Source organism: Anopheles funestus, chromosome X (genome assembly GCF_943734845.2).
Source record: "Anopheles funestus chromosome X, idAnoFuneDA-416_04, whole genome shotgun sequence".
Lineage (NCBI taxonomy): Eukaryota > Metazoa > Arthropoda > Insecta > Diptera > Culicidae > Anopheles > Anopheles funestus.
In genome coordinates, this window is record NC_064597.1 from 16,154,918 (window position 1) to 16,169,377 (window position 14,460).

At 44.0% G+C, this 14,460-nt stretch overlaps 3 protein-coding genes across 4 annotated transcripts; 2 read left to right on the plus strand and 1 right to left on the minus strand.

The window, feature by feature from the left end:
• The first annotated feature begins 935 nt into the window (after positions 1-935).
• LOC125764791 (exostosin-2) lies at positions 936-5,727 on the plus strand. Of its 2 annotated transcripts, XM_049429382.1 has the most exons (3): positions 936-1,132; positions 1,206-2,024; positions 2,483-5,727. In XM_049429382.1, exons 2-3 carry the CDS (start codon positions 1,456-1,458, stop codon positions 4,155-4,157), a joined length of 2,244 nt encoding a protein of 747 aa, XP_049285339.1. In that variant the 5' UTR covers positions 936-1,132; positions 1,206-1,455; the 3' UTR covers positions 4,158-5,727. The 2 variants fall into 2 exon arrangements, with proteins under 2 accessions (XP_049285339.1, XP_049285330.1); XM_049429373.1 differs by having other exon boundaries at positions 936-2,024.
• A 286-nt stretch (positions 5,728-6,013) lies between these two features.
• On the minus strand, positions 6,014-9,206 carry LOC125764862 (translation initiation factor eIF-2B subunit epsilon). Its single transcript, XM_049429495.1, has 2 exons — positions 8,637-9,206; positions 6,014-8,524 (listed from the first exon to the last, which is right to left on the minus strand). Exons 1-2 carry the CDS (start codon positions 8,739-8,741, stop codon positions 6,629-6,631), a joined length of 2,001 nt encoding a protein of 666 aa, XP_049285452.1. The 5' UTR covers positions 8,742-9,206; the 3' UTR covers positions 6,014-6,628.
• Positions 9,207-9,312: 106 nt separating this feature from the next.
• LOC125765012 (BTB/POZ domain-containing protein KCTD5) lies at positions 9,313-14,040 on the plus strand. The gene is made up of 3 exons (XM_049429847.1): positions 9,313-9,924; positions 10,022-10,346; positions 10,411-14,040. Exons 2-3 carry the CDS (start codon positions 10,128-10,130, stop codon positions 10,858-10,860), a joined length of 669 nt encoding a protein of 222 aa, XP_049285804.1. The 5' UTR covers positions 9,313-9,924; positions 10,022-10,127; the 3' UTR covers positions 10,861-14,040.
• Positions 14,041-14,460: the final 420 nt, after the last annotated feature.

The window sequence follows — 14,460 nt, forward strand, 5'->3', positions numbered from 1 at the left end:
CAATCGAACCCACAAACTTCCAATTGGTTTTCAATATGTCTACCGCATCAAAGCTATAAGCCCACCTAGTCTCTTTACCCACTTTGGTTGTAACATTCATTTACAACGTAATGCAAAAAAAAATAAACTCATAAATGTGTCATAGTTACGTAACGATCCAATTGGTCAAGGTCCCTTTAGGAGACCAGGTCGAATATTAGCGAGTTTTGCCAAAATTCTTCTTCAGATATTTTGACATAAGCGGGTGGGGGTCTTAGGTTTACAACACTGGTTTTATGTGTATAGTCAATGTGTCATAATGCATAACAAAATAATGATGGTAAAATATACATATTACTCAAATCATTGGTACGAAATTGTTATTATTTTATCGATGTAAAATTTGTTTGAAGCATGCAAATATTTAAACATGGATTTTAACTTCTCTCTATCTCTCTTTTTGCCTTAACGTCCTCTAAGGCCAGCCAGCCATTTCTGACTTATTACACTTATTTTTACCATGTAGTCGGATAATCAGTCCTTGCTACGTTTCGGATTAGATGTAAACTTATTTTACTTTAATTGATGCATGCACAGGGGGTGCAGTAGAAAGCTTCTTTTCCAGATGGGGTGTTACGCTATACCTGAAGATGTGATATGCGTTTTCTTTTTTATGCTGTATATGGCATTTATAGGTATACATGTTTGGAGCTTTCAAGAATAACTTTAACAAGATCAACCATATCGAACGTACCCTCCAGCCACCTTATCCCTTCAACATTTTTACCTAAAATGAAAATAGCGTTGCAATTTAAACAGTCAGTGTATCTTTGCTTAGGTATTTGGTATGCTGTCAAATGCCCCCACCCTTGTCAAACGATGTTTTCTTGTTTTACGTCTTCTTGAATGTCAAAATGCTCTACATTCCACCACCTGGTCTTTTTAAATAGCCTTGGTTAATTGCTTCACTGTTTTGCGAATGTTTTGCAGCCACTGTACCTGTGTTCACATGGCGCCTATGTAGGGCTAGGTGAAGTGTGACATAACAATACGCACACACCTGATGGCGTCAGGTAATGTAGACGCCGCAAGGATTAAGTGTCAAAACGAGTGGTTTGGATTATTGTGTAAAGTACACACAACAAACGATAGGGTAAGAAAAAAAAACAAATGCTACGAAACGTAAGGATATTCAAAAAGCATCATGACTAATTAAGTGTAAGCAGCAACAGACTGCGTCTTTCGGGCGTTGTGTTGCTGTACGGGAAGCTGGCAATCGACCGCTCGCCCAACTCCCCCGTGCAAGCGTTAGCCACCGTCACGGACACGGAAGTCAATGACGGTGTAGCTAAATGCTGATGCAGAGTAATTATCAACGTTAGCATTCTTCCCACGTTTCCACCATGAGGAAACGGGCCAACTCGTAACAAGAAGAAACGTGCATGCTTGTATCCGTAAACGTACCACCGTGCAAATATGACGTTCCCGTCGAAATACAGCTTCATCAAGCCACAGACGCTGCTGCTGTTGCCCGCACCAAAGAAACAACCTGTCGTCAGATATCCGTACGTGGTGGCGGGCGGTGTTGGAGTGTTGCTGTTGATACTCATATGGGTTGCTGGTCTTCGTGGCGGTGGCGAAACGGTCGGCGAGAGGCTATCCCTCGATCTGGCCGACATCCCGCAGGTGGTGCTGGATAAGGAGGCGGAACTGGCACGGGCCCGCAACCGGAACTGTTCCTACTGGGACTGCTTCAATGTGTATCGGTGTGGGCAGCGCGCTCCCACACTGGACAATGACGATACGGACGGGGAGCGAATATCGATCTACGTATACCCGCTGAAGGAGTATCTCGATGCGGACAGCAAGCGACCGGCCGGCCAACTATCGCGCGAGTTCTATCGTATTGTGCAGACGATCGTAAACAGCCCGTACTATACGGCAAATCCAAACGAAGCGTGCCTGTTCCTACCGACGCTGGACACGCTTAATCAGAACCGTATCGATACGACCCTGGTCGGAAAGGCACTCGCCTCGTTACCGCAGTAAGTACAATTCCGACGGCGTCGGGTTTCTTTGCCACAATGCACTAGTTTGGTGCACGGTTACTACACACCGCATCACGATCACTGCTGGGGGTGGTTTGTTTTGCTTTTGTTTCGTTACGCACCATGTTTCAATCAACTCGCAGTAAGTTGTTTTCCATTACATCTCGCTCTCGCTTCGTTGACATATGGAGCTAATTGTGACTGCATGTAAACATTTGTAATACATTTTGTAAATACAACATCGTACACCATTAAAACGGATTGTCCAATAGAACCATTTCAAGTTTAACTACACTCAGTTTGATTTCTACTGCTAGTACATTAAGCAACACGATCCCTTTTAGCAGCTTTGATTAGCAAAAAGCAATTCATAATTTGACGAAAGCATGCATCTCGTCACGTTTCGTACGCGTTAAGCTTCATAGTTACGTATCTCTCTCTCTCTCTCTGTACAGCTGGGAAAACGGGGAGAACCATCTGATATTCAACTTCATCCCTGGTAACAAACCCGACTACAGTACGGTGCTGGATGTAAACACGGATCGGGCAATTATTGTTGGGGCCGGTTTCGATAGCTGGACGTTTCGTACCGATTTCGACGTATCCGTACCGGTGTACAGTGCCGCACTGGAGCACTACCGTTGGTCCGAACCACCGGCCGACCGTTCCGTACTGCTGGTAGCCGCCCAGCTCAATATCTATCCGCGCCAGTTTCGCATCCTGCAGGAGCTAACGTACGATTACCCGAACGAATTATTGCTTCTGCAGCGCTGTCCAACCGCAACGGCAAAGGTGGACGAGTTGCTGGACTTTACGCAAACCGGCGACGAACCACACCATCCACCAGCCGGTACCATGCAGGACATACGGTGTAACTTCCCGCACGGTAACGAACATGACTATCCGGCCGTACTTGCGACCGGCACGTTTTGTCTGGTGGCGCGCGGTGTACGGCTCGGGCAACCAATACTGCTCGAAGCGATGGCGGCCGGCTGCATACCGGTGGTGATGGCGGACAACTACGTACTGCCGTTTGCTGATCTGCTCGACTGGGAGCTGCTTGCCGTTCGGTTGCACGAAACCAACCTGCACACGATCGTACCGGTGCTGCGTGCCATCTCGGCGGAACGTATCGCGGAAATGCAGTCACAGATACGCGCGGTTTATCAACGATACTTTGCGACACTCGACCGGATCGTGCTGACCGTGCTGGAGCAGCTGAATGATCGTATCTTTCCGCACCGTAGCCGTTCGTACCTGCACTGGAACGTTGGGCCGGAGGCACGGGTTACGCAAAACCCGCTCTTTTTGCCACTGATCGCACCGAAAGCGCAAGGCTTCACTGCCGTCATACTGACGTACGATCGGCTGGAGAGTCTATACATACTGATCCAGAAGCTGGCAACCGTACCGTCGCTGCAGAAGATGCTTGTGGTGTGGAATAACCAGCGCAAGGCACCGCCCCATCCGTCGCTGTTTCCCAAGATTGGCAAACCGCTCAAGATCATACAGACGGCCGCGAATCGTCTGTCGAACCGGTTTTACCCGTACGAGGAAATTGAAACAGAAGCAATCCTAACGATCGATGACGATATCGTTATGTTGACGGCGGATGAACTCGATTTCGGTTACGAGGTGTGGCGCGAATACCCAGACCGTATCGTTGGCTTCCCAAGCCGTACGCACGTTTGGGATAACACAACCGGCCGGTGGCGGTACGAGTCCGAATGGACGAATCAAATCTCGATGGTACTAACCGGTGCCGCATTTCACCATAAGTACTGGAGCTATCTCTATACGCACGCGATGCCGGGCAACATTAAGGAGTGGGTCGACGAGCACATGAACTGTGAGGATATTGCGATGAACTTTCTGGTGAGCAATATTACCAACAAGCCCCCGATAAAGGTGGCACCGCGCAAAAAGTTTAAATGCCCGGAATGTACCAACAACGAGATGCTGTCCGCCGATCTGAACCACATGACCGAACGGTCCGCCTGTATCAATCGGTTTGCAGAAATTTACGGCACGATGCCACTGCGGACGGTCGAGTTCCGAGCCGATCCGGTACTGTTTAAGGATAATTTCCCCGAAAAGCTGAAGCGCTTCAACGACATCGGCAGCTTGTAGGGTGTGTTTATTTGCAATACGAAAAGACACAGCATAGTCATTCTACCTGGAACGCCATATTGATCGTAGTATTTAGAAGCAAGGGATTATGGGGAGGGATTTACTTTTAAACGATTGTTGTGCTATTTTTGTTTTGTGTGTTGTATGTACATTGTACACGTGTGGCCATTTATCTGACGGATGTCTGGTGGCCGGTTTTAATCAAGCATGTTTTGTACAGTTATGATGCTTCTCGATGCGCATATAACACATTAGGATAAGCGTGGACATTATGCTATTAGGTTTTAAGGGCTAGTTTTATAACGTTTCGGTCCTCACATATACACGATCGAACCATCCGACGAGGGTGTGTGTTCACCTCACACCTGATAATAAGTTATAGCCGAACCGGAGATAGGGTACAAATATGATTCCACAGCGAAAAGGTATACTATATTAATTGTAAACGAGATTAATCTTGTGCGCGTAGTACTCAGCCAAATAGTTCTCACAGTCAATGCCCTGATCTACGCAAGTAAGAAAAACAAAATGGCAGCATGATCCAACAAAGAAACAAATCCCACGACTGGCGGTGTAGCTGTAAAGCGCCATCACTCACCAATTGCTCCAGCAGAACTATCCGGTCGGAGTGGAACGGTTCGCAATTACATATCAAGAGAAACCTCTTACCGTTTGGTAGGTTCTTGTGCGTGCCGCGTACAAAATTTGCCATATTTTTGTTTCGTTTTGTTAAGTACGTCCAGTGCAACACAGGTTTACACAGCGACCGATTGCAGTAGCGGATCCCATCGTGATCCGTACACAAGACGGTCGGGATGTACAACCAAAAACCCCGGCTTTCAGTTGTAGGAACTAAATGGGATCGTCTGCGGCGTTCCTGAACTTGGGTGAGTTTATTGATCACATCTGTACCAAGGGAGAGAAACGATTGTACGAGCGGCTGAAGTTAATGCTACCAAGGACCTACTGACGGCAGAGTTTCTTTTTTATCTCACCAAAAATCGATCGAAATCACGAGCCTGTTATAGAACGTACACGGAGAAACCGTGATCAGCTGCAATTAAATTCACAGCAAACGAATTCCAAACGAAAACCTAACCACAGATCATTAGAACGATAGCTTTATGGGTCTACCCATCTACGATCAAATTATAATAACATACGTACAGTTGCTCATACGACAGTGATTACATTTACGATACCTTACGACAGAATAATGCGCGGTAGAAACACGCATTGTGCAATGAATGTTCTAGTGGAAGACGCTAATATATCACTCTATATTCAAGTGTTTCAAATCATTCTCAATATGTTAGTTATATTTATTGTTTGTTTTCTATTAATTGTTTCACTAATGGTGTTTGTATTTTATATCTGCAACAGCTACAGTCATCCAATTTTAATCCGTTCCATTCGTTGTACAGGAGGTTCTTTTCCATACGAGTTATATGAAAAGTGAAATAATACGTTCCACGCCAACATAATGCTCATTCAAAGTTGCGCATAATTTGTTTATCAATCTGGTATAATAAAAAAATGTGTTAAAATATAATACTTTCCTTAATTCTTATTCGTTGTAACAACTTTATTCTTGAACAAATGATCAATGAGTATTAATATTGACCGAAAATGCGAAAAGCATTGAACACGCGCCACTAGTAGAGCCACATAAAAAAGCATCGTTTCAACGTATATCAATGTTTAGTTGTATAGTCAAAAATTAGATGCATCGGCCTTATTGTAATAAAATAACATACTCCTTATATTCTACAATCTATTTTCTCGCGCAATTTACTAATAACTAGGGCAATGTAATATGATGGTGAGGAAATATATGAAATAAATAAACCGACGTGTTTCGTTAGATGCTCTTTGTTGTTATTATTTTCGATTCATGATTATTGTATAACTATTAGGATTCCCTTTTAACAGATTTTAATAATATTGGTACTTCTAAACTATTCCTAAACTATTGGCCAACGCCACAAGTTGTCTGGTGCTTCGAAACATTCCGTATCAGGTCAAAAAAATTTCAATGTTCAACGACTTTCACATTGAGCAGCAAAAAAAAGTTTCCGAAAAGCTATATACTTATTATGCGTGATTTTAATCGTTGAAACAAATATGTTCGCAACATTTAGATTTGCTCAAAAGTAAGGAAAACCCAGTACTCATTATGAGGAATTTCACTGTATTACTTTTTTTTCTAGACACATAGTAAGATAAATGTAGTTTGGTTGAAGTTCATCTGTTTGCTACTCAATGCATTAATGCTTTGTATTTAATTTGTAAATTTTTAAATTGCACATTTTTTTACGTGTAAAATTTGAAGGGATACTGCTATAGAAACTGGTAGCAAAATAGATGGAGAACACACTTTTTGTAACAACTTCACCTTCTTCACAATGAGGGCGGCCGCCGTGATAAACACCGCCGATGTTTATCGACTATCTAATGAACATGAACGAAACTTAATCCTCATCTTCCTCTTCCTCCTCCTCTTCGCTAGACTCCTGCAACCATTGAACAAGCTTGGAAAGGATCGTTTTGATCGTTTCATCTTCCAACGCATCGTACCACTCGATAATAACCTCCTCGCTGATCAGATCCTGCTCGTACAGATAGTGCACCAGCTGGGCTATTTTCGTTCGTAGCGTTTCATTCGCGGGACACATCTCCTCGAACGCTTTCAGGCAGTCCATCATCGCGTCCCGGTCACGGATGTAGTTCCGAAAGACGACACCGAAGTAGGCGAGTAGCCGGCGTAACGTACCGACCGTATTAGTCGCAACACCGTCCTGCTGCAGCATGATCTGTAGTATCGCCTTTACCACGTAATAGTTAACCTCACACAGTGCCATGTTGTAGGCGTACCGGGATGAGTTGATTTCCAGTATCAGATACTCGGCATTGGTACGATCGGACAGGCCCCGTTTGAGCGATTCAATCACCTCGGACAGGAAGATGTTAGCATCCTCCGGTACCGGTGACGCCGGTCCACTCTCGCACTCATCATCCGACGGTTCGTACACGGAGGGTGCATAACGCTCCGGTAGTGGTGCAATCATCATCGGTTGATTCAGTACAGGTTGTCCCGTCTTTTCATCCTCCTCCTCCGAGTCACTATCGTCCTCGTCCACCACCGGTATGGTGTATGCGTGGTCGGCAATTTTCTGTACCGGAGCAGCCCACTCATCATCGCTTGGTTTGCTCGCTTGCAGCAACAATCCCGTCACAACCAACCGGTTCGGTATCTCAACGCCCTCACCCAGCACCGTACCGGGATTGATGGTACATCCCTCACCGACAGTTACACCCCTCTCCAAAATACAGTGATTAAGGACGGTACCATCCCCGACGACCGCTCCCTCCATCAGGAAACTGTTCACGATCCTACAGTTACGGCCGATTCTGCATCCGCGCCCAACAACCGACTGCCGCAGGTAGGTACCCTCACAGATTTCACTCTCCTCACCCACCACCAGATCACCGTCCAGCTCACAAGATCTGCTCAAGCGCACGTTCCGATGGCGGTAGATATTGTTCCGAAAGTGTTTATACTGCTGCCGAAACTCGCTAATCGCCGTATCCGGCACCAACGGGTACAGCCAACGATTAATCACATCCAAGTTAACCAGATGAAAGCTCTGCCAGTTGTTCACCCGCATCGCGTACTCTTCCCTCGCCAGCTTTGCCACGTAGATACGGCTGTTAAGAATTTCCTCATTGATCAGCACACCTCGCACGAAATCGTCCCGCGTCAGAAAGTCAAAGTTGTCCGCAAACAGTGGTAGCGCGGCATGGCTACAGACGGCAATCTGTGGATCGAGCAACCCATAACACACGGCCACATCCCGATTGGTGAGAAACAGTTCCAGCGGTACCTCGAACGTACGCTCCCTTTCTTGCTGTGTCAATCGCTGATGGTATAGCAGACGACGTGTCGTCGGTTCCATCGCTATCAAAACCTCGTTGCCGGTGCGCATCTTTCGCAGGCCCTCCTTATACACTACCGTCATGACCGCACCCCGGTCCAGCTTCGACAGTCGCTTGTGCTCGTCCAGCAGTGCGGCCAGGTTTGCGTTCGTTAAACTATCCACTCCGAGCAGCAACACATTGCCACGGATCGTGTTCCGGGCGTCCAAGTCGCGTATTGCTTCACCGATACTGCGACACGATTCCGAACTAATAATCGACACCTTCATATTGATGGACCAGGTACACCGGTCTATCTGGCGCTGGTGTATATAGCGCTTCACCTGATCGATATGGTTGCTGCAGAACACTATCACCTCCTCAACTCCATTCCGGTTGAGGGATTCGAGCGTATACTCGATGAGTGGTACGTTCGCAACCGGAAGCAAAGCCTAAAAAAGGGTAACAAAAAAATTGCATCAATTCTCGTGTGGCCAACGACGCTGTGTCGGAACAGCAATTCCTTCCAAATACTTATGCAATTCTACGTGGCACAACGCTTACCAATGGCTTTCTGCTTGTAAATGGTTCAAAATTGACATTGTACGAATCGGCTATAACGATCGCTTGCACTATTTCCTTATTTTCAATCGGCTTCACTTTGCTCATGTTTAAGCCCGCAACTTAGACAAAAGGTGCAGTACAAATCCGGTCCTTGCTAAATACTCCCAGTGACCCAATATTTTGGTTGAAGACAGTTGCTATTTGCCGGAAGTAGTGATCTGTTTACGTTCTATAGGTCAGGTATTGCATGTTTTGAAGCAAATTTTTATGTAAAATTGATAAAGTGCAATAAACCGATATGTAGCAAAATATAACACAACAATTTAAACGCTTATTAATAGATTCTAAAAAACCAGTACACATGGATGCAGTATGTGTCAACTTATCATTTTTTTACATCATCCAACGTTGTCATGAAAACTCTTTGCATGCTTTGTGTGACGGTTTGTAAAACACCGATTATGCACCAAAAAATGAAGCTGTAATGTAATAAATAAAAAAAAACACTATTTGAATCACGTTTAAAATATTTTATCATAGCAAAAATCATTCGCTACCGAAACAATGTAAAATTATTTGCATCGAGCTATCCACACTTTACCCATCTCATGTATATCATTGAGAAAATGGCTTTATACACAATATTTCATCTATTATCATAAAATGCTATATCATGAGTTATTTTGCTATGAAATCAATTCAATTTTCGTACCCTGGTACGACCCGTCTTAGGTTACACTCTTCAACGTGTGAATATAAACCGCTTCGCTCCCAAGCAGCATTCTCCCAGCACGGGTAATTTGGAAGAAAGCTTTGAAGGTGGTTGAACATTGTTTGTTTCTGTGCGCGACCATCAATCAAACGCGAAGGCTCACAAAAACATAATCCCCGACAAAAAAACTCTAATTATAAAACGTGCAGGCCCCGTCTCCGCCACCGTTTGTCCAGGACTGGGAAGTTCCGTCGATTCTCGAACGAGCGGGGTATACGATAAATCGGTGATGGTGCCGTGCAAAACGCATTGAAGCATTGAATTTTCCACTTCACGGATCGATGAAGAACCACCGAGCGATTTAAGTTTCCGGAACGTGTGCGGGTAGAGGCTAATATCGACACAACCACACAGCATCGAGTGAGTGTGTACGTAGATGGTGTCACAAAAAAGACACGGGAAGACAACAAATCATAGTCAAATCATTCAGTTCGGAGGTCTCAATAGTGAAAGAAAATTGTGCTAGCTAGACGAAACTAGAACGGAACCGTTCCTTCAGCTATCGAACGCTTATAGGTAAAGGCTTGGCATCAATAGCTTTATGTTTGTTGCATTTATCCAACGGTGTAGTGTGTTTTTTTATATTGAAAACATCCTTGTTTGTGTTTCCTAGAGTGGTGTCACTGCGACGGGCGCACAACGCGATCAACAACATCCCTAAACCGTGCATATACACACACATACATACACCTGCAATCAATCAACCTGTACTCCTCAGCATGGCAACGGTCAATCTGAATCCAAACGGATGTCCCATGGGTGGCACGAATGTGGTAGGATCGAGTACTTCCATTCACTCGATACAGGGGAAGGATCAGTGGGTGAAGCTAAATGTTGGTGGTACCTGCTTTCTCACCACCAAAACGACCCTCTCCCGCGATCCAAACTCTTTCCTATCACGACTCATCCAGGAAGACAGTGATCTCATCTCCGATCGGGTAAGGGCTGTTTGCTGCATCACACCAACGTCTCGCAACCAGTTACACTTTCACTTCCTTTCAGGACGAAACGGGTGCATACTTGATCGATCGTGATCCACGGTACTTTGCACCGGTGCTGAACTACCTCCGCCACGGTAAGCTCGTGCTGGACGATGGCCTCTCGGAAGAGGGCGTCCTAGAGGAGGCCGAATTCTACAACGTGACGCATCTGATCGGTTTGCTTAAGGATAACATAGCGCGACGCGAACAGCGACCGGCGGCGGATAAGAAGCGTGTGTACCGGGTGCTACAGTGTCAGGAGAACGAGCTGACACAAATGGTGTCGACCATGTCGGATGGGTGGCGATTCGAGCAACTAATCAACATCGGCACACAGTACAACTATGGCACGGAGGAGAACGCTGAGTTTCTTTGCGTGGTGTCGAAGGAGTGCGCCAACACGTTGATCGGGCGCGAGGTAGAATCGAACGATCGGGCCAAGGTGTTGCAGCAGAAGGGTTCGCGTATGTAAGGCAGCAGCAGCAGCTGGGACGATGAAACTGTGTGTACAGGGAGCGCACAGAAGACGCACATGGAGCGTTATAGATAGAAATTATCAATCACCCTCCTCACGAATCATGGGAGACGAGCGAAAGCGATAGAAAGCGGCGATACGTTAAGTTAGCATGCTTGCGTAGGCATGGTTTGTGCAATGGAAGGAAAATTAAGAGTAATATAGAATGTTTAATGTTAGTCTGCAGCTCAGAAAAGGAACAATATTGCGGTGGATTAATCTAACATTTAATATTTACGTTTGTGACAGATACGGTTGTAACTGGCATTAAGTATTCCGTACTACTCTGGTTTCGTAATTGTTGCCGAAGTGCGTTGGTTTAGAATTGCTTTCGAACGTAGCACAAGAACTGTAGCACTATCTGCATGTTCCGGTGCCCGCGAGAAGCCGGATTGAAACATGAGACTATAGCGCGTCATACGTGTGATAGACAATGAATGAAGAAGCGCACAATCGCATTAGAAAAAATGGAAATGTTTCCAGGTTCTCGTTCATTTAGCTACCTAAGCCTACATAAAAACACACTCACACACATACATATGTCAGTCTACCATAGATTGCATCGTTCCGTAAAGCTCCCTTAGATCCTTAAACTAGGCGCAACCACGTCAAGGTGCTGCTGCAGCATCGAATGCAAAAACAAACGTCGGCACGATTACGACAGCGTGTGCGTTTTGTGTATGAAAAAAAAAATCGGTTTTAGCTTTAAGTTTTAGCGCATAAGTAACCGCCGTGTTTGCCGTGTGGAGCATACCCAAAAACCGCAACTACACCACCACAGATACTGCTCACCGTACCGGACCGTAGGATGGAGAACATTTGTTAGATTTTATAACCGACCGGTGGTGTAGCGTATTGTGAAGTTTGTATAGCGCTAGAAATCACATCGCTAATGCGAGTAGGGATGCAACAGACAGTAGAAGCGAGTGTACGTATGAGGATGCTTACTTATCATTCAGTAGGTATCCGTCCGGCACTAGAACACAGAACGCCTGGAAGCAAAGATGCAACAAAAAGACATATAGTGGTGTTCATTACGGATGAGGGATAAGGGCGTAAGGGATGTATACGGCAGAGGGATACGCTCAGTATGTTTGTACGCCACAACTCCTCCTTGATGATACTGTTTAACCATAGTGATAGTAATATCGGGATGCATCTGGGCTAGTACAACTGGTCAAGGTGCAACCGAGACTCCTCAATCATACACATACACAGAGACACACCCAAGCATAAACATAAACAATTCGATATTTGTTACGTCTGCGAGACTGTTTACTAGAAAGACACACACACACATACACGAAACAATATGACCGCTTCCTTTATTGCTTTAAACAAAAAGGGGGGAATAAAGACCGCTAATGGTGCGTTAATGGGTGCGTACGACTTCGTCCTCATGTTTTTACCATAACCTTGTAAGTTAGGTTTTCTTCGTTATTGGGCATCGTACATGCCTGCCATAGATTGGCATACAAGACGCGTTTAACTATTTAGATACTTGAACTTGAGTTCGTATAGATCTTACTGTATGGAGCACCCGTCATGCAATCGATATATTTCCCTTGTCAGTTTTATTACTTACCTTATAAGCAAGACAAGATATTTTTCATTCTTTACACTGCGAATAGTAAAAGTTAAAAACACACATCAATCACACAGAGGAGTACTGTAGCATGTAGGGTAACCTGTTTGTGTTTTCGCGTAAATCGTAGCCATACAGGAAGCGTGGCTACCTAACCTATAATGTGGGAACGAATTTCAAATGACTGACAGCTAGGATTACCACCTCGGTACTAATGCTAATAGGTGTGTGATGAGGCTCAGGCTTTTAAATGCGTTATTCGCCATCGAGTGCACTACTACACACAATCATCTTTTTTCTAGAATTTTTTGTTGTTGCAAGTTGTGCAGTATTTGCTTTCTTTTGTTGTATTGAATTGATTAGAAGTAAAACTAAAAATGAAGTAGATATAAGATCGTTTAGCAACCTGCTCATGATGTTTCTGTTTACATATTTGGTGCTCACTGTATTAGAAAAACTTAACATAGTTCTTCTTTGCTGTCACCTCCACCAGGTATGTACACCTGTACGGGTACGGTGTGTAGCAAAGACTGTAAGGTTTAAGAAACAACCCAGTATGTTCAAAATTCATACTCAAAAGACATCCCACGTAATGGCATCTCGAAGAATACCCGCTGATTACATTTTAGAAGCAATTGAAAATGGGCTGGTCGCGCACTTAAACCTTTTGATGTTTGACACATGTGAGAACGACTACGAGTCGTCCGCACTGTCCATCACACTCACACCAGCACCACCCCGACCGCCCCTCCGCCCTACTTATAATGATTACTACCGTTAGGGCTAGCTTTAAGTAAGTGCTAGGCATTTGTTCGCAAATCGAGGTAAAAGAATCAGACAGAAAAAAAAATGGAAGAGAGAGAGAGAGAGAGAGAGAGAGAGAGAGATAAAGTGAAGCCTTTCGAGACAGTGCGAATAACTACGCGCAGGAATGGTAGACATAAACAGTAGTTAATTAATATAATATCGTTAATTAGAACGGGTTCGATGCAGCAGCAAAACCATAGCAACCTGCTGGAAAAGAACTATTTTTTCGTGCAAATCGAAAACGAACGAATCTGATAAAAATGGTATGTCCCGGGCGTACGTGCAGGCGTATGTATGTGTGATTAACAAAATAAAAGCAACACGGAAAAGAGATAGATATAAAAGAGATACACTAAAACAAGAAAGCGTAATATAAAGAAAACTTAATAAAATATATATACACCTTATATATAGAGAGAGGGAATACGATTGAGCGAGATAATCGTAACATGGTGTTTGTACTTGATTTGCAAAAGTTAGAAAATAGATCACCCAAAAGCAGTAAAGCTAGAGAAACATTAGAAAAGAAAAACAAAAAAACGGACAGCGAACGTCATGACAAAACAAGCACAAAACATGTTGGAAAATTCTACCCGGTGTTTGAGAGAAAACACAGTTACTGAGCCGAGTTTCACGTGCGCATACGCATAGAGCACCCATCATGAAAGGAAAGCAGAAAACAACAACAACAACAACAACAAAACTGTGATTAAAAAAGATGTTGTATTAAATGTTTCCCAGAACGATAGGCTGTTGTTTTCTATAGATTATGGTTGTTTCCAGAATCCGAATTCTGCACTGCAGATTACTTTCAAGCTCTGTCAATGCGCTCAACAGTTTTGGTTATAAGGTAGGCATGTTATAAACAATCATTTAAACATAATTTTAATGTTAAACTTTTATATTCTTTTTCATCTTTACAAACTATAAATTGTAGTGTCAACCGAAACAAGCAAGGTATGTAAAAATTGTGAACGAAATATTCAAATTTGTTTTGCAAATTTCATATTGCAAATAATGCAATAGAATAGCTAGATTTGTTTTTTTTTTATGGCTATATGTTATATACTATTATCAGACTCACGTACTAGAGTTAGTGATCCAGTTGAGACAGTGACACTGAGTATATCAGATACTAGTAAATTCATTTCATTTCGACATTATTC

Excerpts from the sequence above, each read along its gene's own strand:
- LOC125764862 (XM_049429495.1), bottom strand. The coding sequence starts at position 8,741 with ATGAGCAAAGTGAAGCCGATTGAAAATAAGGAAATAGTGCAAGCGATC. Across the intron at positions 8,525-8,636 it reads TTACAAGCAGAAAGCCATTG|GCTTTGCTTCCGGTTGCGAA; the intron begins GTAAGCGTTGTG and ends ACCCTTTTTTAG.
- LOC125764791 (XM_049429373.1), top strand. The coding sequence starts at position 1,456 with ATGACGTTCCCGTCGAAATACAGCTTCATCAAGCCACAGACGCTGCTG. Across the intron at positions 2,025-2,482 it reads GCACTCGCCTCGTTACCGCA|CTGGGAAAACGGGGAGAACC; the intron begins GTAAGTACAATT and ends CTCTCTGTACAG.
- LOC125765012 (XM_049429847.1), top strand. The coding sequence starts at position 10,128 with ATGGCAACGGTCAATCTGAATCCAAACGGATGTCCCATGGGTGGCACG. Across the intron at positions 10,347-10,410 it reads GTGATCTCATCTCCGATCGG|GACGAAACGGGTGCATACTT; the intron begins GTAAGGGCTGTT and ends ACTTCCTTTCAG.